The 26,188-nt window shown below is 37.4% G+C and overlaps 1 protein-coding gene across 1 annotated transcript in view; it reads right to left on the bottom strand.

Moving 5' to 3' along the window:
- DACH2 (dachshund family transcription factor 2) overlaps positions 1–26,188 on the bottom strand; it is a 198,832-nt gene that overhangs the window by 135,933 nt on the left and 36,711 nt on the right. The window contains exon 2 of the mRNA XM_015127763.3: positions 13,452–13,610. Coding sequence (XP_014983249.3) covers positions 13,452–13,610 — 159 coding nt within the window. The remainder of the gene's footprint in view (positions 1–13,451; positions 13,611–26,188) is intronic.

Here is a 26,188-nt window from a genome sequence, read left to right as displayed (position 1 = left end):
TTCATAGATTTTGTTTCCATTTTATTTAGTTCTGCTCTAATCCTTGTTATTTCTTTTCTTCTGCTAGCTTTGGGTTTGGTTTGGGCTAGTTGCTCTAGTTCCTTGAGATGTGATGTTAGGTTGTTAATTTGTGACCTTTCAGATTTTTCGATGTAAGCGTTTAGTAACATAAACCTTCCTCTTGGCACTGTTTACTTTTTTCTATATTCCAGCTGTTTTAATAACTTGTGTCACTATTATCATTCATTTTGAATACTTTTTAAATTTCCATCTTGATTTTATTGTTAAACCAAAAATCTTTCAAGAGCAGACTGTTTAATTTCCATGCTCTTCTATAGTGTTGAGGGTTCCTTTGGCAGTTGATTTCTAGTTTTTTTTTTCTTTTTTTTTTTTTTTTTTTTAGATAATGTAACTTTTTTTTTTTTTTAATTTATTTATTATTATTATACTTTAAGTTGTAGGGTACATGTGCATAACGTGCAGGTTTGTTACATATGTATACTTGTGCCATGTTGCTGTGCTGCACCCATCAACTCGTCATTTACATCAGGTATAACTCCCAATGCAATCCCTCCCCCCTCCCCCCTCCCCATGATAGGCCCCGGTGTGTGATGTTCCCCTTCCTGAGTCCGAGTGATCTCATTGTTCAGTTCCCACCTATGAGTGAGAACATGCGGTGTTTGGTTTTCTGTTCTTGTGATAGTTTGCTAAGAATGATGGATTCCAGCTGCATCCAAGTCCCTACAAAGGACTCAAACTCATCCTTTTTTATGGCTGCATAGTATTCCATGGTGTATATGTGCCACATTTTCTTAATCCAATCTGTCACTGATGGACATTTGGGTTGATTCCAAGTCTTTGCTATTGTGAATAGTGCTGCAATAAACATACGTGTGCATGTGTCTTTATAGCAGCATAATTTATAATCCTTTGGGTATATACCCAGTAATGGGATGGCTGGGTCATATGGTACATCTAGTTCTAGATCCTTGAGGAATCGCCATACTGTTTTCCATAATGGTTGAACTAGTTTACAATCCCACCAACAGTGTAAAAGTGTTCCTATTTCTCCACATCCTCTCCAGCACCTGTTGTTTCCTGACTTTTTAATGATTGCCATTCTAACTGGTGTGAGATGGTATCTCATTGTGGTTTTGATTTGCATTTCTCTGATGGCCAGTGATGATGAGCATTTTTTCATGTGTCTGTTGGCTGTATGAATGTCTTCTTTTGAGAAATGTCTGTTCATATCCTTTGCCCACTTTTTGATGGGGTTGTTTGTTTTTTTCTTGTAAATTTGTTTGAGTTCTTTGTAGGTTCTGGATATTAGCCCTTTGTCAGATAAGTAGATTGCAAAAATTTTCTCCCATTCTGTAGGTTGCCTGTTCACTCTGATGGTAGTTTCTTTTGCTGTGCAGAAGCTCTTTAATTTAATGAGATCCCATTTGTCAATTTTGGCTTTTGCTGCCGTTGCTTTTGGTGTTTTAGACATGAAGTCTTTGCCCATGCCTATGTCCTGAATGGTACTACCTAGGTTTTCCTCTAGGATTTTTATGGTATTAGGTCTAACATTTAAGTCTCTAATCCATCTTGAATTAATTTTCGTATAAGGAGTAAGGAAAGGATCCAGTTTCAGCTTTCTACTTATGGCTAGCCAATTTTCCCAGCACCATTTATTAAATAGGGAATCCTTTCCCCATTTCTTGTTTCTCTCAGGTTTGTCAAAGATCAAATGGCTGTAGATGTGTGGTATTATTTCTGAGGACTCTGTTCTGTTCCATTGGTCTATATCTCTGTTTTGGTACCAGTACCATGCTGTTTTGGTTACTGTAGCCTTGTAGTATAGTTTGAAGTCAGGTAGCGTGATGCCTCCAGCTTTGTTCTTTTGACTTAGGATTGTCTTGGAGATGTGGGCTCTTTTTTGGTTCCATATGAACTTTAAAGCAGTTTTTTCCAATTCTGTGAAGAAACTCATTGGTAGCTTGATGGGGATGGCATTGAATCTATAAATTACCTTGGGCAGTATGGCCATTTTCACAATATTGATTCTTCCTATCCATGAGCATGGTATGTTCTTCCATTTGTTTGTGTCCTCTTTGATTTCACTGAGCAGTGGTTTGTAGTTCTCCTTGAAGAGGTCCTTTACATCCCTTGTAAGTTGGATTCCTAGGTATTTTATTCTCTTTGAAGCAATTGTGAATGGAAGTTCATTCCTGATTTGGCTCTCTGTTTGTCTGTTACTGGTGTATAAGAATGCTTGTGATTTTTGCACATTAATTTTGTATCCTGAGACTTTGCTGAAGTTGCTTATCAGCTTAAGGAGATTTTGGGCTGAGACAATGGGGTTTTCTAAATATACAATCATGTCATCTGCAAACAGGGACAATTTGACTCCTTCTTTTCCTAACTGAATACCCTTGATTTCTTTCTCTTGCCTGATTGCCCTAGCCAGAACTTCCAACACTATGTTGAATAGGAGTGGTGAGAGAGGGCATCCCTGTCTTGTGCCAGTTTTCAAAGGGAATTTTTCCAGTTTTTGCCCATTCAGTATGATATTGGCTGTGGGTTTGTCATAAATAGCTCTTATTATTATGAGGTACGTTCCATCAATACCGAATTTATTGAGCGTTTTTAGCATGAAGGGCTGTTGAATTTTGTCAAAAGCCTTTTCTGCATCAATTGAGATAATCATGTGGTTCTTGTCTTTGGTTCTGTTTATATGCTGGATTATGTTTATTGATTTGCGAATGTTGAACCAGCCTTGCATCCCAGGGATGAAGCCCACTTGATCATGGTGGATAAGCTTTTTGATGTGTTGCTGAATCCGGTTTGCCAGTATTTTATTGAGGATTTTTGCATCGATGTTCATCAGGGATATTGGTCTAAAATTCTCTTTTTTTGTTGTGTCTCTGCCAGGCTTTGGTATCAGGATGATGTTGGCCTCATAAAATGAGTTAGGGAGGATTCCCTCTTTTTCTATTGATTGGAATAGTTTCAGAAGGAATGGTACCAACTCCTCTTTGTACCTCTGGTAGAATTCAGCTGTGAATCCATCTGGTCCTGGACTTTTTTTGGTTGGTAGGCTATTAATTGTTGCCTCAATTTCAGAGCCTGCTATTGGTCTATTCAGGGATTCAACTTCTTCCTGGTTTAGTCTTGGAAGAGTGTAAGTGTCCAGGAAATTATCCATTTCTTCTAGATTTTCCAGTTTATTTGCGTAGAGGTGTTTATAGTATTCTCTGATGGTAGTTTGTATTTCTGTGGGGTCGGTGGTGATATCCCCTTGATCATTTTTAATTGCGTCGATTTGATTCTTCTCTCTTTTCTTCTTTATTAGTCTGGCTAGTGGTCTGTCAATTTTGTTGATCTTTTCAAAAAACCAACTCCTGGATTCATTGATTTTTTGGAGGGTTTTTTTTTGTTTCTATCTCCTTCAGTTCTGCTCTGATCTTAGTTATTTCTTGCCTTCTGCTAGCTTTCGAATGTGTTTGCTCTTGCTTCTCTAGTTCTTTTAATTGCGATGTTAGAGTGTCAATTTTACATCTTTCCTGCTTTCTCTTGTGGGCATTTAGTGCTATAAATTTCCCTCTACACACTGCTTTAAATGTGTCCCAGAGATTCTGGTATGTTGTATCTTTGTTCTCATTGGTTTCAAAGAACATCTTTATTTCTGCCTTCATTTCGTTATGTACCCAGTAGTCATTCAGGAGCAGGTTGTTCAGTTTCCATGTAGTTGAGCGGTTTTGATTGAGTTTCTTAGTCCTGAGTTCTAGTTTGATTGCACTGTGGTCTGAGAGACAGTTTGTTATAATTTCTGTTCTTGTACATTTGCTGAGGAGTGCTTTACTTCCAATTACGTGGTCAATTTTGGAGTAAGTATGATGTGGTGCTGAGAAGAATGTATATTCTGTTGATTTGGGGTGGAGAGTTCTATAGATGTCTATTAGGTCTGCTTGCTGCAGAGATGAGTTCAATTCCTGGATATCCTTGTTAACTTTCTGTCTCGTTGATCTGTCTAATGTTGACAGTGGAGTGTTGAAGTCTCCCATTATTATTGTATGGGGGTCTAAGTCTCTTTGTAAGTCTCTAAGGACTTGCTTTATGAATCTGGGTGCTCCTGTATTGGGTGCATATATATTTAGGATAGTTAGCTCTTCCTGTTGAATTGATCCCTTTACCATTATGTAATGGCCTTCTTTGTCTCTTTTGATCTTTGATGGTTTAAAGTCTGTTTTATCAGAGACTAGTATTGCAACCCCTGCTTTTTTTTGTTCTCCATTTGCTTGGTAAATCTTCCTCCATCCCTTTATTTTGAGCCTATGTATGTCTCTGCGTGTGAGATGGGTCTCCTGAATACAGCAGACTGATGGGTCTTGACTCTTTATCCAGTTTGCCAGTCTGTGTCTTTTAATTGGAGCGTTTAGTCCATTTACATTTAAGGTTAATATTGTTATGTGTGAACTTGATCCTGCCATTATATTAACTGGTTATTTTGCTCATTAGTTGATGCAGTTTCTTCCTAGCCTCAATGGTCTTTACATTTTGGCATGTTTTTGCAATGGCTGGTACCGGTTGTTCCTTTCCATGTTTAGTGCTTCCTTCAGGATCTCTTGTAAGGCAGGCCTAGTGGTGACAAAATCTCTAAGCATTTGCTTATCTGTAAAGGATTTTATTTCTCCTTCACTTATGAAACTTAGTTTGGCTGGATATGAAATTCTGGGTTGAAAATTCTTTTCTTTAAGAATGTTGAATATTGGCCCCCACTCTCTTCTGGCTTGTAGAGTTTCTGCTGAGAGATCTGCTGTTAGTCTGATGGGCTTCCCTTTGTGGGTAACCCGACCTTTCTCTCTGGCTGCCCTTAAGATTTTTTCCTTCATTTCAACTTTGGTGAATCTGGCAATTATGTGTCTTGGAGTTGCTCTTCTCGAGGAGTATCTTTGTGGCGTTCTCTGTATTTCCTGGATTTGAATGTTGGCCTGCCCTACTAGGTTGGGGAAGTTCTCCTGGATGATATCCTGAAGAGTGTTTTCCAACTTGGTTCCATTTTCCCCCTCACTTTCAGGCACCCCAATCAGACGTAGATTTGGTCTTTTTACATAATCCCATACTTCTTGCAGGCTTTGTTCGTTTCTTTTTCTTCTTTTTTCTTTTGGTTTCTCTTCTCGCTTCATTTCATTCATTTGATCCTCAATCGCTGATACTCTTTCTTCCAGTTGATCGAGTCGGTTACTGAAGCTTGTGCATTTGTCACGTATTTCTTGTGTCATGGTTTTCATCTCTTTCATTTCGTTTAGGACCTTCTCTGCATTAATTACTCTAGCCATCAATTCTTCCACTTTTTTTTCAAGATTTTTAGTTTCTTTGCGCTGGGTACGTAATTCCTCCTTTAGCTCTGAGAAATTTGATGGACTGAAGCCTTCTTCTCTCATCTCGTCAAAGTCATTCTCCGTCCAGCTTTGATCCGTTGCTGGCGATGAGCTGCGCTCCTTTGCCGGGGGAGATGCGCTCTTATTTTTTGAATTTCCAGCTTTTCTGCCCTGCTTTTTCCCCATCTTTGTGGTTTTATCTGCCTCTGGTCTTTGATGATGGTGATGTACTGATGGGGTTTTGGTGTAGGTGTCCTTCCTGTTTGATAGTTTTCCTTCTAACAGTCAGGACCCTCAGCTGTAGGTCTGTTGGAGATTGCTTGAGGTCCACTCCAGACCCTGTTTGCCTGGGTATCAGCAGCAGAGGCTGCAGAAGATAGAATATTTCTGAACAGCGAGTGTACCTGTCTGATTCTTGCTTTGGAAGCTTCCTTTCAGGGGTGTACTCCTCCCTGTGAGGTGTGGGGTGTCAGACTGCCCCTAGTGGGGGATGTCTCCCAGTTAGGCTACTCAGGGGTCAGGGACCCGCTTGAGCAGGGAGTCTGTCCCTTCTCAGATCTCAACCTCCGTGTTGGGAGATCCACTGCTCTCTTCAAAGCTGTCAGACAGAGTCGTTTGCGTCTGTGCAGAGGTGTCTGTGTGTCTTAGTTTACTGTGCCCTGTCCCCAGAGGTGGAGTCTACAGAGACAGGCAGGTTTCCTTGAGCTGCTGTGAGCTCCACCCAGTTCGAGCTTCCCAGCAGCTTTGTTTACCTACTTAAGCCTCAGCAATGGCGGGCGCCCCTCCCCCAGCCTCGCTGCTGCCTTGCCGGTAGATCACAGACTGCTGCGCTAGCAACGAGGGAGGCTCCGTGGGTGTGGGACCCTCCCGGCCAGGTGTGGGATATGATCTCCTGGTGTGCCTGTTTCCTAAAGCGCAGTATTGGGGTGGGAGTTACCCGATTTTCTAGGTGTTGTGTGTCTCAGTTCCCCTGGCTAGGAAAAGGGACTCCCTTCCCCCTTGCGCTTCCCAGGTGAGGCAATGCCTCGCCCTGCTTCAGCTCTCGCTGGTCGGGCTGCAGCAGCTGACCAGCTCCGATCGTCCGGCACTCCCCAGTGAGATGAACCCAGTACCTCAGTTGAAAATGCAGAAATCACCGGTCTTCTGTGTCGCTCGCGCTGGGAGTTGGAGACTGGAGCTGCTCCTATTCGGCCATCTTGCTCCGCCCCTCGAGACTTTTTTAACTTTTATTTTAGGTTCAGGTGTATATGTGCAGATTTGTTATACAAGTAAACTGTGTGTCATGTGGGTTTGTTGTATAGACTATTTCCTCATACAAGTAATAAGCATAGTACCCAATAGTATTTTTTTCTGATCATCTCCCTCCTTCCACCCTGCACCCTCCATTAGGCCCAAGTGTCTGTTATTTTCCTCTTTGTGTCCATGTGTTCTCATGGTTTAGCTTCCACTTTTGAGTGAGAATAAGTGGTATTTGGTTTTCTGTTCCTGCATTAGTTTCTTAGGGTAATGGCCTCCAGCTCCATCCATGCTGCTGCAGAGAACATGACCTAATTCTGTTTTATGGCTGTGTAGTATTCCATGGTGTATATGTACAACACTTCCTTTATCCAATCTACTGTTGATGGGCATTTGGGTTAATTTCATGATGTAGAATTATGTCATCTGCGATTAGGGATAGTTTGACATCCTCTCTTCCTTTTTGGATGCCTTTGATTTCTTTCCCCTGTCTGATTGCTCTGGCCAGGAGTTTCAGTACTATGTTGAATAAGAGTGGTGAGATAAGGCATCCTTGTCTTGTGCTGGTTTTCAAGGGTGATGCTTCCAACTTTTGCCAGTTCAGTGTGATGTTGGCTGTGGGTTTGTCAGAGACGGCTCTTATTATTTTGCGGTAGCTCCTTCAATGCCTAGTTTACTGGGGGTTTTTAACATGAAGGGATCTTGAATTTTACCAAAAACCTTTCGTGCATCTATTGAGACAGCCATGTGGTTTTTGTTTTTACTTCTGTTTATATGATGAATCACATGTATTTATTTGCATATGTTGAAACAACCTTGGATGCCAGGGATAAAGCATACTTGATCATAGTGGATTAGCTTTTTATGTGTTGCTCAATTTGGTTTGCTAGTATTTTCTTGAAGATTTTTCCATCTGTATTCATCAAGGATATTGTCCTGATGACAATACCTTTTTCTTTTTACCTTTTACTGTTTTTGGTGTGCATCTGCAAGGATTTGGTATCAGGATGATCCTGGCCTCATAGAACAAGTTAGAAAGGTCCCTCCTCCTCAATTTTGGGGAATATTTTCTGTATAAATGGTACCAGCCCTTCTTTGTACATCTAATATAATTAAGCTGTGAATCCATCTAGTCCCTAGCTTTTCTTGTTTGGTAGATTTTTTATTATTGCTTCAATTTTGGAACTCATTATTGGTCTGTTCAGATATTCAATTTCTTTTTTGTTCAGTCTTGGGAGGTTGTATATTTTCAGGAATATATCAATTTCTTCTAGATTTTCTAGTTTGTGTGCATAGAGGTATTTATAGTAAGTCTCTGAGAATTTTTTGTATTCTGCGGGTTAGTGGTAATGTCCCCTTTGTCATTTGTAATTGTGTTTATTTGGATTTTCTGTCTTTTGTGTCTTTATTAGTCTAGCTAGTAATCTATGTATCTTATTAATTTTTTCAAAGAACAAAATCATGGATTCCTTTATTTTTTTTACTGTGGTTAGATCAAAAAAGAAAAAAGAGCATTACATAATAATAAAGGGTTTAATTCACCAAGAAGACCTAACTACCCTAAATAAATATGCACCCAACAGAGGAGCACCCAGATCCATAAAGCAAGTTCTTAGAGAACTATGATGAAATTTGGATTTACACACAATAATAGTGAGAGACTTCAACATTACACTGACAGTATTGCACAAATCACCAAAGCATAAAATAACAAAGATATTCAAGACCTGAACTCACAATTGACCAAATGGGCCTAATACACATTTACAGAACTCTCCAACCAAAGACAATAGAATGCACATTCTTCTCATCTGCACATGGCACATACTCTAAAATTGATCACATAATCAAATATTTAAAAACTCAGAAAATTGGGAAAAAAATAAATCATACTAAAATCTACCACATAATCAAACATAAAACAATCTTCAGCAAATTGAAAAAAGTGAAATTATACCAGCCACACTTGGACAGCACAATAGTAAAAATAGAAATCAATACTAACAAATTCAATCATATAATTACATGGAAATTACACAACATGCTCCCAAATGACTTTTGGGTAAATAGTAAAATTAAGGCAGAAATCAAGAAATTCTTTGAGACTAATGAGACCAAAGATAGTACATATGACAATCTTTGGGACACAGCTAAGTCAGTGTTAGTATTGAAGTTTATAGCATTATATGCCTACACCAAATAGTTAGAAGGATCTCAAATTAACAACCTATTCTCACAACTAGAGAAACTGGAGAAGCATGAGCAAACCAACCCCAAACATATCAGAAGACAAAAAATAATCAAAATCTGAACTGAACTGAAAGAAATTGTACATGTTTTTTGGCCTATCATATGGGCTGATATGGTTTGGCTCTGTGTCCCCATCCAAATCTCATCTGGAATTGTATTCCCATAATTCCCATGTGTTTTGGGAGGGACCCAGTGGGAGATAACTGAATCATGGGAGAGGTTTCTCCCATACTCTTCTCATGGTAGTGAATAAGTCTCACGAGATCTGATGGTTTTATAAGGAGAAACCCCTTTACTTGGTTCTCATTCTCTCTCTTGCCATCGCCATGTAAGAAGTGCCTTTTGCCTTCCACCATGATTGTGAGGCCTCCCTTACCACATGGAAGTGTAAGTCCATTAAATCTCCTTCTTTTGTAAATTGTCCAGCCTTGGGTATATCTTTATCAGCAGCGTGAAAATGGACTAATCCATGGTCTATCATAGAGAATGTGCCACATGCTGATGAGAAGAATGTAAATTCTGCATTTATTGGATAAAGTGCTCTGTAAATACTTTTAGGTCGGTTTGTTCTAGCATTCAGTTTAAGTCCTTGTTTGCTTTCTGCTTTGATGCTATGTCTAGTTCTGTCAGTGGAGTGTTGAAGACGCTCACTATGATTGTGCTGCTGTCTACCTCTTTTCCTAGGTCTAGTAGTAACTGTTTTATTAATCTGGGAGTTTCAGAGTTAGGTGCAGGTATATTTAGGAATGTAATATCTTCTTGTTGGATGTATCCTTTTATCAATATATTAATATAATGACCTTCTTTGTCTTTTCTTCACTGCTTTTGCTTTACAGTCTGTTTTAACTGATATAAGAATTGCTCCTCCTGCTTATATTGCTTTTATTATTTGAACAGACCATTATGTGTTAGATTAACTAAGAATTTTTATAAATTGATTGGGCATGGTGGCTCATGCCTGTATTCCCAGCACTCTGGGAGGCCAAGACAGGCAGGTCTCTTGAACCCAGAAATTCAAGACCAGCCTATGCAGCGTGGCAAAACCCTGTTTCTACTAAAAAATACAAAGGTTAGTTGGGAGTGGTGGCACATGCCTGTAGTCCCAGCTACTGGGGGGTGGAGAGGGTTAGGATAGAGGATCTCCTGAGCCTGGGAGGTCAAGGCTGTAGTGAGCCGTGATCACACCACTGCACTCCAGCCTGGGTGACAGAGTGAGACCCGGTAAAAAAACAAACTAACAAAACAAAAAGAAGAAATCAAAAATATTAATTTATCTTAATTTATTCCTCCTCTAGTGCTCTTCCTTTGTTTACATAAATCAAACTTTCCAACGTATATCATTTTCTTTTTTCGTGAAGAGTTTTCAATGTTTCTTGTGATGCAGTTCTACTGGTATGGTAACAAATTACCTCAATTTTTGTTTGAGAAAGTTTATATTTTTCCTTCACTTTTAAAGGGAAATTTTCCTGGAGACAGAATTCTAGGTTTGTAGGGTTTTAAATATATATTTTTAAATTATTGTGGGTGGATAGTAAGGGTATACATTTATGGTGTTTTCTTTTTCAACACTCTAAATATTTCATTCCACTCTCTTGCTATTTGCCTGGTTTCTAAAGAGAAGTCCAGTGTAATTATTATCTTTGTTTCTGTGTGAAAATAAAGTTTTTTTCTCTGTCTTCTTTCAAGATTTTCTTTTTGTCATTGGTTTTTTGCAGTTGGAATATGATATGGGTATTTGTAGATTTTGGTATTTATCCTACTTAGTGTTTGCTGAACAATTTGTGATTTGGTGTTTCTCATTAATTTTGGAAAACTCTCAGTCGTTGTTATTTGAAATATGTCTTCTGTTCTTTTATCTTTTTCTTTTCTTTGTCACACAGTTCTTAGATAGTCCATTCTGGTATTTTATTTCTGTCATCATTTCTCTTTTTTCAGCTTGGGAAGTATGTGTTGAAATATCTTCAAGCTTACTGATTCTTTGCTTGACTCTGTGTATTCTATCGATTATTTCATATAAGATATTCTTCATTTTATTGGAGTTCTTTCTTTTATTCCTAGCATTTTCTTTTGATTTTTTCTTAGGGTTTCTGCCTCACTGATTAACTATCCCATGTGTTCTGTATGATGTTCGTTTTTCCCATTCTCTTAGTATATTAGTTTTTTTTTTTTTTTAATTCTCAGTCTGATAATTCTAAAATATCAGCTATGTCTGAATTTGGTTCTGTTGTTTGCTCTGTCTCTTCAGATTGTGTTTTTTGATTTTGTTTATGTTTGCATTTTCTTTTTCGTTTAAAGCCAGAAATGATGTAGTAGGAGAGACTGAAGTAAATGGGCCTTTGGTGATAGGTTTTATGCTGATCTGGCTGGTAGTTAGGCTATCGTAAATGCTTGCTTTACCTGTGGCATTAGTGTCTAAATTTTCCTCTAGTCTTGTTTCTGTCCTCCTTAGTTTTGCTTCTCCCTAGAGAACCTGTCATAACTAGGGTCTGAAAATTGCAGTTCTTTAAGCTGTAATCCCCCTTTGTTATACAGGAGCACTACTGTGGGGATACTTAAATGTGAGAGAAGAAACATTCTGTAATCTTATGATTAGGTCTTAGCCCCTTAGTGAGCCTGTATCCTTGGGCTGTGACTTTCACAAGTAATTTTTAACTCCCGTAAGTCCTTAGGTGAGACAGAAGGCTTAAGGCTGCTGGAACTGTACTGTTCTTTTCCCCTCACATAAAAGTTAGAGAGGGTTGGAGGTTAGTATATCCCTTTCCCCAGGTCAGTTAGGCTCTAGCAACACCAAGTAGTTTAAGCTCTGGTAAAATAGTTTTCTTTGAGGACGGGCCTTCAGGAGAACAGATACTATGAGCATATTTCAAAGTTGTTACTTTTCTTTTCCCCTTGCTAGAAACATGAGGAGAATGTTCTCATATCTTCACCCTGAGAATCTGGTACGGCTCCTAGAAATAAAACTCATGAAAGTGTAGGGGCCTCATAAACCAGGGCCTCCATGAATTTTTTGTCTCTTGAGCTAGATCTACAGCAAGTCTCCTGCAATTACTCAATTATCTTTTAAATGCTTCTACCAGGATCTAGCTGTGGCTTCTTCTCCTTATGAGCTGTGCTGCCTTTCTCTCTAGTTTCCAGCATGGTGGGGCTCTGTGACCTCAAGCTCTGATGGCTTTAATAAGAGTTGGTGATTCTCAGATTGTTTATCTTTTTTCTAGTTGCAAAGATGGGAGTAATGACTTCCAAGCTCTTTATATGTCGGACTAGAGGCCAAAGTCTTCTAAATTACCCTCATTATAACCTGAATCTACCTTAATCAGTCCTTTTTTAACTTTTCATATCATAATATTTATAACTTTTCTAGCATTCATTTCATTTGCTTTTGTTTAACATTTCATTTTGTACGGGACATTTTATGCTTGAGATTATAACTACTTTAAAGTAACACACCATAACCTATTTTTGTATGCTTAATAACTGACCAATTTCACTAAGATTTGGAACATTATATTAAAATGTCTCAGAATTCCTCTGTTGCCTTAATCCCAAGGTAGAATGGGAGGATAAAAGTGTCAGGGAAGAGAGTAATGAAACCCTATCCTGGATTATCCATTCGTAAGAAAAGTAAGATATATATAAAAATCATATACACAAGATCTGCTTTGCTGCAGAAAGACTTGTGAGTCTTTGAAGTCCCTAAAACATCATCTAAACCTGTATTTGTACACATTAGCTATAGTGCGATTGCTAAGTAATAATACTACTTGTGATATATATAGTACTTACTATATGCAACTCACTGTTAACATATTTTACTTTATTATTCTGAGACCTCACAGCAACCTTAAGTGGGTGTATTTTTATCCACAGTCTATATAGTTGTGGATATTAAGACTTAGAAATGTTAGGTGACTTCTCCAACATCTAACAATAATGTAGAATTCAAAACATGTGGCCGGGTGTAGTGGCTCACACCTGTAATCCCAGAACTTTGGTAGTCCAAGGCGGGCAGATCACCTGAGGTCAGGAGTTCAAGACCAGCCTGGCCAGCATGGTGAAACCCCATCTTTACTAAAAATACAAAAAAAAAAAAAAAAAAAAAAACTTAGCTGGCTGTGGTGGCAGGTGCCTGTAATCCCAGCTACTTGGGAGGCTGAGGCAGGATAATTGCTTGAACCCAGGAGGTTGCAATGAGCCAAGATCGCTCCATTGCACTCCAGCCTGGGCAACAAGAGCAAAACTCCATTAAAAAAAGGAAAAAAAAAGAATTCTAAACATGTGGGATTCAAACACAAGTTTATGTGACTTTAGCCAACATTCTTAATGACTATACTACATAGCCTCCCATGTACCTCTATTCTGTGTACCTCTACCTTCCACGTACCTCCCATGTGCCCTTACATGTACTTAAGATTTAACCATTTAATATCAGAAGAGGAGGTAAAGAGGGAAAGTGAGTCCCTCTTTACCTCCCCTTCTGATACTAAATGGGTATACCTTATTGAAGAAAAATAGACTAAGCCCTGCCAGCCAAAGTTTTCTAGTAGGTCTTGGATAGTATTTTGCTCAACACACCCAGTTTTGGGAGGATGGTATACATACTATTGGTTAGCAGGTGGTTCTGCTGCAGTGGATTGAGGGTTGGAGCACCTCCAACGCCTGGCTGGCCAGCTAGGGCTGCATGAGCAATTCCATGTTGGGGTCCAGGTGCCGCAAATGGAGACTGCATCTTATCCTTATCCCAGGAGGATTCACTTCCACCTGAAAAAGATTCATATAAACAGATTTCAATTTGACAACTTTCCATAAGAAGGCTTTTTAAAATTCCCTTTTAGGGCTGCAATCATGAATACCACCTCTTAGAATATTGTTATTGAACACAGTTAACTCATTTTTATGACAGTTTCAAAAACTTTCAATAGTCTAGAGATGTAAGCTGCCTTTGGGAAGGCTAAATCATTCTCAATAATAGTATAGGCACTCTTGACTTGTTGGTATTCTCAAGAAATCTGGAATCATAATGAATAGCTTTTAGAAGCACTTACATGTTAGGGAACATTAATTGACCACCACTGCCTTGTATTCTAAACCTTTAACATACATATACTATATTTTAAAGGACTGTACTGATCACTGAAAAAGAACACACTCATTTGTAAGAGCATGATAACATGCAAAAATACATAGTAAGAAAAGAATGATCTTTTCTTCTCAGGTCACTCAGAGAAGCAAATCTATTCATATACACTAGAGTTCTGTATAAAATAAGCTGGACAAAAATAGGAAACAATTGCTTTGAATTTGAAATTATACTTACCTTGATCCTTCAAGATAGAACGTGAGGTGAAGTGTGTATAAATGTAGATAAATCATGATCTACATTGACATAGCTATTTCATCTGGTATCTAACATACTATGGGGGATAGAACCATTGCTTAAAATCATATGGAAAACAAATACAGAATAATTTCCAGGACATTCTTTCAGGATAATACTTTAAACAGGGAAGTAAAGAGTGGGATTCGAATCACTGCAGAAGCAGATAGTCTGGCTTTAGAAAACAAAATGGTTGTGCAGGCAGCTGCATCTATTTGCTTGATGTGCTTCATTCATTCAGGGGTCAGTGGTTCCTCCTCCATTCCCATGCTGGGACTGCAACATTAGCACTCTACCTGGCTGACACCATCCCACTTACTGCCTGAAACTCTGACCCTGTTTGTGTGGGGTTTGGTCTTGGGACTCTTGGGAGCTCTGTAAAATATGTACGTTTAATGGTTTTTTTTAAAGGTAGAAAAATCAACATACTCATATCCACAACATTTAATATTGTGATTATTTTCACATCTTTGACTTCCCTCCCACACTTTGTTCATATGGATACCCATTTTTACATTATAAGCAGTCTGTCATGTTGCTTCAGGTATCATATCTACAAAGTGCAGTGACTATTAAACATTAGACTTCGTTTCCAATTGTCACTACTATAGTCTACATTATAACAAAAACATTCATTTAAATTATTTCCTTAGAATCAGTTAATTCCCTGAGTGGAATTTGAGTCAAAGGGGACAAAAATTTTTATACTTTTATTTCAAAAACCACATTTGCAAAAGCAGTTTTGAGAGTTGTAAACTTTTCAGGGAAATGTCTTCAGGCCCAATTGGTATTCCTCCTCAAGATTTAAAATTTATTCAAGCAAATTGCCTGCTAGAATCTCTGAAAGGATTGTTTAACCTTCCTCTCCAGTCATCCAGTCTTACCTCAGTTCTGAAGAGGAAGAACCTTATTCTAGTCCTCCTCTTCAGTACTCTTTCAGGTTCTTTTGTGGCCAAAGTTAATCTCTAATCCAAAAGTGAGAATCTTGACTAGCCTCCAACTAGATGAGCTGAGATAAGGAAACACCAGATTCTAGAGCAGTATATGTAAAGATTGAAGGGTATCTGGCCCTGCTGATGTGGACGCAGATTTTCCAATCAAATGTGGGAAGAAATAAGCAGTTACTTGTTGGGGTCCTGCTATAAGCCATTCAGACAAGATGCATGAAACCTTCGTAGGTAGAAAATTTGGTTGAATTTAATAGACTGGTTTAATGGACCAAAAATCATTCCCTTGATCATGTTGAGGTCTGCTATGTTCATTGAAAACATGCAATACTTCTATGATTACCACTTGTTCTCTCTTTTCATCCAGATGTTGGCTGTTGTACAGCATGTGCTTAAGAGCAGGGAGGTAATTTATGGTTTGGTGCATTGACATATTTTAGTGTTGACAAATTTGAAATTTCAATTAAAATCAATAAGACATTGTTATGCTGTAATGAAGAGAGATGGTGGGGCAAGGGAGTATTTTAATAAGCTATGAAAGTAACCACTGCAACACTGAGAATTCTTTATAGAAACATTAGGCCAATAAACATGATTAATATCAGAAAATGCAAAAATTTGAAAGATCAATTACTGAGCAAAAACGGAAGCACTGCATCATTTTAGCACTATGTTCAAGATATGAATTAGCTTACCATTGCAGAACTGTAATTTATAAAATGAGTAAAATATTGACAAAGGAAGATACATTTAGAAGACATTAAATTATACCATATGATAATAATATAGTACTGCAGTATCACAGCAGCAACAGCAACACAGCAACATTGGAGCTGAGATTATATTAATATTTATTTTATAAATGTAAAACTATTTATTCTACATTTAATATTAAATGGTACATTAGGTAGTATTCTCATGGTTTGTGTATCACATTTTCCAAATAAGCTTGAATAGAAATGTTTTAAAAATCTTATCAAAGGATTTCAGTGTGGTTTTATGTATGCTTTGATGAGAACTTTGTATACACTTTTTCCAACAGCTCACACCTTTGTTAACTACTGTGTTAATGATAGAAAAGGTAGTTTCCATCTCTTCCCACCTCCACCAAATGTGGATATAAGTATTATCCTGCAATGTAACGGCAACTGTATATGAATCAAATGGCTGAGGAGTGTGGAACATTCTAGATATTTGGATTAGGAGGTATTAACTCTCTGACTACATTTTTTTTGTCTTTTGATCTAAATCTCTTATCTTTTTAAGTGTAAACATTAATTATGACTTAATCTGGAATGTTCAGGGGCCCCAATATTTGCATTTTTATGCCTCTTTGTCAAGATGCAGTAATACCCATTGCCCTTAAAACTAACAAAGTATTTTGACCAATCTAAGCTACAGTCAGCCTTGTATTAACCACTATTTTGAAGGCTTGGATATCCACCTTCCTTGTCCTATCTATCTGTCTGTCTGTCTACCTCCAAATGCAGTAGTTAGCTAAGGCTGCCATAACAAATACCACAGACAGAATGGCTTAAACCACAAGAATTTAGTTTCTCACAGTTCCGGAGGTCAGAAGTCCAAGATCATGGTTTTGGCAGGTTTAGTAGTTTCTCCTGAGACCTTCCTCTATGGTTTGTAGATGACTGTGTTTTCCCTGTGTCCTCACATGCTCTTTCCTCTGTGCAAGTTCATCCTTGGTAACTCTTTTATGCTCAAGTTTCCTCTTCTTATAAGAACTCCAAGCAAACTGGATTAGAATCCATTCTAGGCCGGATTTATTTATTTATTTATTTAAATTGTTATTATTTTTTAATTTTTGTGAGTACAGAGTACGTGTATATATTTATGGAGTACCTGATATGTTTTGCCACAGGCATGCAATGTGAAATAAGTACATCATGGAGAATGAGGTATTCATCCCCTGAAGCATTTATCCTTTGAGTTACAAGCAATACGGTTAGATTCTTTGTTTTAAAATATACTTAATTACCTCCTTAAAGGCCTTAGCTACAAATACAGTCACATTTCAAAGTAACTGGGGGTTAGGGCTTCAATATCTGAATTTTAGGGGTACGTAATTCAGCCCATAACACTAAAGTATGCACATTTGTTGGAACCAGACCATACTAGCTTTGTGAGGGAATTCCTCCAGTAAAGAGGAGATAAACTGGACAGCATTTTTCACAAGGCATGACTAAGAGGCTGGCAGGGTAGGCAGTGGGTTTGCGAAAATAAAATAACCTCTTTAAGTCTTCACGAAATTTTGTATTAAGTATAAACGTAACCTAAGCATGTAAAGATAATGTAGAAAATGCAGCAAATCCTCATTAACTGAATAATTTATTTGAGCTTTTCCATATCAACTACTTATCACTGTTTTACCACAATATTTAGTAAAACTAAATTGATGACAATAAACAGTGTAACACAATCAACAGTATTACAAGCAACTATTGCTACATTAGTACTAATTTAATCCTAACGTTACCAATAAGAAAGCTAGAGAGAACTACATTTTTATAAGCCCTTACTTCATAGAAATATATATTCTTAGTTAGAATCAGTGTAAGAACAATAAAATGATTCACTGTGGGGAAATATTAATTTAACAAGGTATCTGACAAACTTCCATTGCTTTAATCAGAAACTCTTTAGTTTGCAATTTAGACCTTTTTAAAAAAATCCCATTTTAAAATGTTAGGGTTCCCAGAAGGTTATTTGTTTTTGTGGCATTTTCTTTGTAGGATAAGTGGGTAGAGGACAGAGACCTATGAATCACAGAGACCCTACAACAGAAACATGGAATTTAACACATAAAAAGGACCTTTTTATCATCCATTGAGTTACAAATAATAACTTGAAAAAGGATTGGCCGGGCGCGGTTGCTCACGCCTGTAATCCCAGCACTTTGGGAGGCCGAGGCGGGTGGATCACGAGATCAGGAGATCGAGATCATCTTGGTTAACATGGTGAAACCCCATCTCTACTAAAAATACAAAAAATTAGCCGGATGTGTTGGCGGGCACCGTAGTCCCAGCTACTCGGGAGGCTGAGACAGGAGAATGGCGTGAACCTGGGAGGCGGAGCTTGCAGTGAGCTGAGATCGCACCACTGCACTCCAGCCTGGGCGACTGAGCGAGACTCCATCTCAATAAAAAAAAAAAAAAAGGAGCAAGATCATATCATGGGTGGGACCCAAAGCAGTATTTTAATGTTTTAATTTGCTAAAATTTTGAATTAGCACTTCCGCATTTCCCATTCTAATAACACAATGCTTACTATGGTCAGGTTGTGAAAAGCAATAACAAAGATCATTATGATGTGTTCCAAACAAATTAGCATAAGCCTACAAGCCAAAACACCGAAACACCAACATGTTTCAAATGCATATAAAGGAAACCCAGCAGTAAGGCTCTAAATAAAAATTCCAAGCAATCATTCTTCACCTTAGCACCATGTTGTTAAGAATGAGTGAAGGAAGCTAATAAAATATTCGCTGAAGAGAATCAAGAAAATTTAGTAACCAGTCTTCCTCATCCACCCATAGGGGTCAGTGATCTTCTTTATAAATGAATAAGCTGTAATTTCTGTAGGTTTGAGTTTCTAAGACTACTAGAATTGTGTGAGTCATAGGCAAGTGTTTCATAATTTAAAAGTGATCTGTCTTATGAATTCAAGTTGAGTGTAACTTTTAAAATTTTAGAGGAATACTGTAATAGCAGTTGCTAGTATATTTTGCAAAGTACACATTTAAAAGCCACCTACTAGAAAAAATATATAAGGTAATTATATAAATTCAAAACTATGGCCTTGAATGTGAAAAATGGAAGTGTTTATAACAAGCTGTCCTTACATTGAAACTTTTGTAGCTACAACAAAACATATAAGTCAGATTATTTGAAAATATGGGTCTAAATTGATCATGTTTCCAGTAATCTTACGTACATAAGGCAAAGAAAAAGCAGTCAAATGGGAAGAGGTCTATGTAGCATACGGCCTAAATCGAGCTTGTTCTCTCAGCCATAGAATATTTGTTTAGCTAGAATCTTAGATAAACGCACCTTGTTTGATGAATCTACACAGTATGAAGCATTTTGTAGTAGAAAAATATTTTGAATCATAATTAAACCGTTAAAGACTTCATTTATTTTTCTAAATAATAATATAGTATGTGTTAAGTGTGTGTAGCGGGGAGGTGTACACATACACATATAGACACAAATTCAGGGTTTAGGATATTGTAAAGTGCTAATACATGAATGGAAAACAAGGTGTGTATGTGTAGAGGTGCTATACTCTACAATCATCATATTATTCTTTTATTTGCTTTTCCTGTATGCATTCAAAAAATAGAATATTCAGCAGTTTTCCAGATTGGTGACATCAGTAGCACAATCATGCAGTGTATCTGAAATTTGAACCAATATGGATAGAAAATAGACAGCAATTATTCATTTTAAAATATTGAGAAGGTCTCAACTAGTTTATCTCCTCTTTTACTTTAAAAAGTTACCTAGAAACAGCCACACCGCCGGGTGATGGTCTAGGAATTTCAAGTTTAATCAGAGGTATAATAGCAGCTAATTGATGAGCCTCTAGGGCTGTACTTGCCAATACAATAACCACTAGTCACCTGTGGCTATTTAAATATAACTTTTAATTAATTAAAATAAAGTCAAAAGAATGAAAAAATTCAGCTCCTCAGTTGCACTAATCACATTACCAATGCTCAAAGGTCACATGCAGCTAGGGACTATCATATCGAGAAGTACAGATACTGATAATTTACTTCCTTGCGGAAAGTTATACTAGAAAGCGCTATCCTAGAGTATAAGCAGTTTGTGTAAAACAGTTTAAAACACAGGTATCTACAGCATCTTCATTTCAACATATCTGAAACTAAACTGACCATTATTCAATGAAAGAGATCTTGCTCCTTTATTTCCTATATCTGTTAGTGGCATAATGCAGTTGTTTCAATGGGAAATGTTTGAGTTCTTAACATGTGTCAGGTGCTATTTGCAGGTATTGGGAATAGAGAAATAAAGGGCAAATCCCTTGACCTCAACGATCTCTCAGTGCAATAAGTACCATTGCCATCTCTTAACCATTCACTCTGTGCTTAAGTGACCAAATTATCTGGAATTGACATTACACTGAGTTCCCTTCCATTCCCACTGACACTGCCTTTGTCTGGACCCTCATTCCTCTCTCACATTACAATCATCTCAAGAGACTCTTAACTGATTTTCCTACTACTAGCCTCATCTCCTCCAATTGGCCCTTGACATAGCGACTGAAATAAACATGAAAAACAAAAATAAAGAAGGTGGAGTATCAGAAAGGACCATCTAAAAAGAAGAGAATACAACTGAGCAGAGCAGTACCCAGGAAGAAAGAAAAGAATGCCTTGGTTGCATGACCAGAATGTTTATATACAAACCTTCAAACGGTTCCAAGAAATGTACAAAGACTCTGTGAGAGAGTGTGATGGGTGGACCAACATGCACTACAACTGTTGTATTAACACATAAGCATTATCTTCTTTCTTTATTATACTTTAAGTTCTGGGTTACATGTGCAGAACGTGCAGTTTTGCTACATAGGTATACACTTGCCCTGGTGGTTTGCTGCACCTATCAACCTGTCACCTACATTAAGTATTTCTCCTAATGTTATCCCTCCCCTAGCCCCCTAGCCCCTGAAAGGCCCCAGTGTGTGATGTTCCTCTCCCTGTGCCCATATGTCCTCATTGTTCAACTCCTACTTCTGAGTGACAATACAAGGTGTTTGGTTTTCTGATCTTGTGACAGTTTCCTGAGAATGACAGTTTCCAACTTCATCCACGTCCCTGCAAAGGACATGAACTCATCCTTTTTTATGGCTGCATAGTATTCCATGATGTATATGTATCACATTTTCTTAATCCAGTCTATCATTGATGGACATTTGGACTGGTTCCAAGTCTTTGCTATTGTGAATAGTGCTGCAATAAACATACGTTTGCATGTGTCTTTATCATAGAATGATTTATAATCCTTTGGATATATGCCAAGTAATGGGATGGCTGGGTCAAATGGTATTTCTGGTTCTAGATCCTTGAGGAATCGCCACACTGTCTTCTACAATGGTCAAACTAATTTACACTCCCACCAACAGTGTAAAAGTGTTTCTATTTTTCCACAACCTCTCCAGCACCTGTTGTTTACTGACTTTTTAATGATCACCATTCTAACTGGCATGAGATGGTACTCATTGTGGTTTTGATTTGCATTTCTCTAATGACCAGTGATGATGAGCTTTTTTTCATGTCTGTTGGCTGCATTATCTTTACAGGCGAAACCACCAACCACACAAACAAATGAAAAAAATCAAACAAATGACCCTATACTTTTATCATCACTGTCATTCAAAAAGATTAGGAGTCAATTTCAAAAGTTTCCAAATTAATAGTGAATAAATTTGTTTCTGGATTTAAAAGGAACTCACGCTTCAAAGTAGACTTGATAATTAAAATATAAGTACTCGCCACAGGCTTACTCAAGTCAATTGCACCTAACTCATACATATTTCTAAAAATAAGGCTAATATGTTTCACAAAGTAAATGTAAAATTCAAACAAAGTCCCAATATATTTGTTTCTAAATTAAAATGTTGCAAGCTGTAAGTATTCCCTGAGTGCCACTTTAAAGCACAGTGGCTAAAACTTGAACATCACATTATGGAATTTCAAAGATTAGTTTAGTTGTAGAAGGAATTATATCACAGATAATGAAGGCACAGTGCTCTTCCATATGACCTGCCGAATGTGATGATATGGTTGGAGAAACTCTTGCAAACTATTAGTTTGCATAACTTAAAATACACTCTGGTTCAAAGGTATTTTATCGTAGACATGAAGAAAATGGGGTTTTGCCAGATATTATTTTGCAATTCCAAATGATAATCTTATCTTATTCACTCTCCTATGAACCCCCCACATTTTTAAATTGTCGTATTTATCTTGGTATCATGTTATGTTGCCTGGAGTAGAAGTTTTTTAAAAAAATACACTTCAATGGCTGGGTATGGTGGCTCACACCTGTGATCCCAGCACTTTGGGAGGCCGAGGCAGGCAGGTCACGAGGTCAGGAGATCAAGAACATCTTGGCCAACATGGCGAAACCCTGTCTCTACTAAAAATACAAAAATTAGTTGGGCATGGTGGTGTGCAACTGTAGTCCCAGCTACTCGGGAGGCTGAGACAGGAGAATTACTTGAACCAAGGAGGCAGACGTTACAGTGAGCCAAGATCACACTACTGAACTCCAGCCTGGTGACAGAGTCAGACTCTGTCTCAAAAAATAAATAAATAAATAAATATAAATAAATAAATAAATACATACATACATACATAAAATAAAAATACCCTTCAATTCTATATAAGCTGTCTGCTGTGGCAAGTACAGAAAAATGTGTTTATGTGTGACAAGACACTTTTTGGAAATTTGAATTCATTTCTTGCTACTGTAAGTATTGCAAGTTAAAACACTCGAAAAATCTAAGTTCAAGACAGTGATAGCATTTTCTTATCTGAATTTGAGTTCCTTCTTTTATTCTTAATAACATGTGGTCTGTCTAAATGACGAACATATTATCAAGTCACTTCACAGTAAATAATCATATAATACCACCAATATAGCTTGGATATTTGTCCCCACCCAAATCTCATGTTGAATTTTAGTTTCGAATGCTGGAGGTGGGACCTGGTGGAAGGTGTTAGGATCAGGGGGACGGAACCTTTATGGCTTGGTGCTGTCTTCATGACAGTGAGTGAGTTCTTGCAAGATTTAATCATTTAAAAGTGTGTGGAACCTCACCTTCACCCTCTCTCCATTGCTACTGCTTTCACCATGTGACATGATTATTCCCCCTTTGCGTTCCGCCGTGAAAAAAAGCTCCCTGAGGCTTCACCAGAAACCAAGCAGAACCACCATCTATCATTTCCCTCTTTCGTCATATTTCTGAAACATTGAACAATTACTGAGAATACAGGCCAATTATTTATTTTAAAGAGCTAGTTCCTAGAATTTGTAAGTTGTGATATGTGCTCTTGTAAAATATACCTTAAATCGGAGGTCCTTAAAATGAGGTTATGCATACCCTAGAAAATGTAAAAGCTGACCTACAAAGATAGAGCAAGATATTTGAGTTTTAACATTTATTTGATATGTTAACCAAAAAGTAGCTACAACATTATGTGTCACTAATATTTAAGATATGAATCATCACTGATGCCTTCACCGCTCAAGCATTAGAGGAACCCGGAGGGGTTGGGGGAAGGAGGAATTTTCAGCAGGGCACGTGGTTGGCCATTGGCAGCCCTAGATTTTTATTTACTCTGACCTCATTGTGATATGTTCTACATGCACTGAGTAGATTCAATAAACTAGCCGTTACAAAATGAACAACACAATACAACCTCAGACTGAAGACAATAATGCAAGCATAGGAGAAGAAATATAAAATAGCAGAGCTGATACTTCTCCTACTCAATGTAGGAACTCTGTCACTTTCATTAAGAAGTGAAATATTGTAAAGGTCATCAGATTTGATGTATTAATCACATTGTCCTCACTGATACTAAGAATATATGTTTTAAAGGTTTTATGTAATAAATAAACTTTATTAGTTAAAATCTTGTTTAATCTTGTTCTCATTAATTTCTATTTTATGTATATGTTAGTACATGTATACAGCTTGAAATGTACTTTATGTATACTAGAAGAACATACTTTTTTTTTTTTTTTTTTTTTTTTTTTTTTTTTTTTTTTTTTGAGACAGAGTCTCCCTCCGTCTCCCAGGCTGGAATTCTGTGGCACGATCTAGGCTCACTGCAAGCTCCGCCTCCCAGGTTCACGCCGTTGTCCTGCCTCAGCCTGCCAAGTAGCTGGGACTACAGGCACCGGCCACCATGCCCGACTAATTTTTTGTATTTTGTTTAGTAGAGACAGGGTTTCTCCGTGTTAGCCAGGATGGTGTCGATATGCTGACCTCGTGATCCGCCCGCCTCAGCCTCCCGAAATGCTGGGATTACAGGCATGAGCTGCCACGCCCTGCCTAAAAGAGCATACTTATTATTTACCTGATGGAGTGTATGAACATAAGGTTTCAATGACTGCTTTGAATTTATAAAAAAATTAAATGGCACAAATTTACAGTTTTTTTCATAATCAGAAATTTAAAAAAAATAGGTGTGTAATATTATATTTTTACAACACTCATTTTTCATAGATCAACTAAGAAGATGAAAAATGAGTGTTGTAAAAGTGTAATATTATGGATGTATATTTACCTACCCATACATAATTTAAGTATATTTACCTACTTGTAACATAATTTAAATATATATACCTACCCATAACATAATTTAAGTATACATACCTACATAATTTAAGTGTATTTTCCTACCCATAACATAATTTAAGTATATATACTTACACAAAACATAATTAAAGTACTTTTTCTATTACACTGTTAATTTAACCAAATAAACCATGCTTTAGAAGCTAATGAAGTAAACCAAAAAGCAGAGGATAAGACTGGCCACATAGAAGGAGGCAGAATAATTCATCTCTTCTTTTTATCCCTGCCCATAAACTAATATCATTTCTGTAGGTATAAATATCTTCCTGTCAGTGCAATTCTTACAGCTATCAAAAAATTATTTAGGGAAACCATATCACAGTCTCTAGACAACAGAATTCATTTTGACCAATAAATCGAGATGAAAGCATTATGATCTTTTGCAGCCAATAGTGAGAGTTAATTATTAGTCACACAGCAAGTTTTCTTGTTGAGATTTCAGCTTGTCTGTATGCTTTGGAGTGGTGAGGTTGAAGCGATCTTACTTGACTAGTAGTGGTCAACTGGCAAAGTTCTATGAAAGTGGCAGATAGAGACCGACACAAAATAGAGAGGGAAGAACTGTATCCTTCAAAAAATTCTAATAGCATAGTGGAAGGAGCATCAGACAGACCTGAGGTTGAATTCTGGTCGCTCTATTTACTATCTATGGGCTTTGGAAATGACATTAAGGTTGTTTGAGTCCGAGTTTCCTAATATCTGATAGGGAAATATAATCTACCTGCTCTAGGGTTGTTTTAAGGATTAAATGAGATGGAATATGTAAAACGACACAATATCTAGACATATCAAACACTAAATGAGTGTAAGCTATTATCATTTAAGTTATTTTAGAATATAAAACCCCGTCTCTACTAAAAATACAAAAAATTAGCCGGGCGTGGTGGCGGGCACCTGTATTCCCAGCTACTGGGGAGGCTGAGGCAGGAAAATGGCATGAAGCCAGGAGGCGGAGCTTGCAGTGAGCCAAGACCACTCCACTGCACTCCAGCCTGGGTGACAGAGTGAGACTCTTGTCTCAAAAAAAAAAAATATATATATATATATAAAAGACAAAATAGGGTATTAAATTCATTAACCTGTCTATAGAGTGACTACCTTTTTAACTATACTACCAACAAAAGATGATGAAGACCACTAGTGACCCCAAGAATTAAAGAAATAATTTGCAGAGGTAAAACTCTATTATTTTTGCAGTTAACCACATTAATTTTCATGGCCATGTGCATTTTAACTTATTGCTCTTAAAGCAGATTGCATAATAGAATACAGTAAAACATTGAAAATGAGAACTGCAGATGAGACTTTACTAGGCTACTTCTAATAATCTATCAAGTGGTTCAGCAGTGAGACTAAACAACTATATATAGCCTGTTCTCGCCTTGAGAAAGCAGAAGCAGAAGGGCTCTTTGTTTTTTTCCTCTGTGCAGAAAAGACTGGGCTTGGCTGGTAAACATTGATTATTAATCCTAGGACTTCTTAAAAGAAGAACAATAAGAAAGAAACAAAAAAATACATTTAATATGAAGAAAGAGGAGAAAGTTGGTAGAAATAATGGAGAATAATTTTTGCCAATAATTTTCATAGTGCTCTAAACCGAATACAAA

Source organism: Macaca mulatta, chromosome X (genome assembly GCF_049350105.2).
Source record: "Macaca mulatta isolate MMU2019108-1 chromosome X, T2T-MMU8v2.0, whole genome shotgun sequence".
NCBI lineage: Eukaryota > Metazoa > Chordata > Mammalia > Primates > Cercopithecidae > Macaca > Macaca mulatta.
This window is presented reverse-complemented; position numbering and strand designations above follow the sequence as displayed.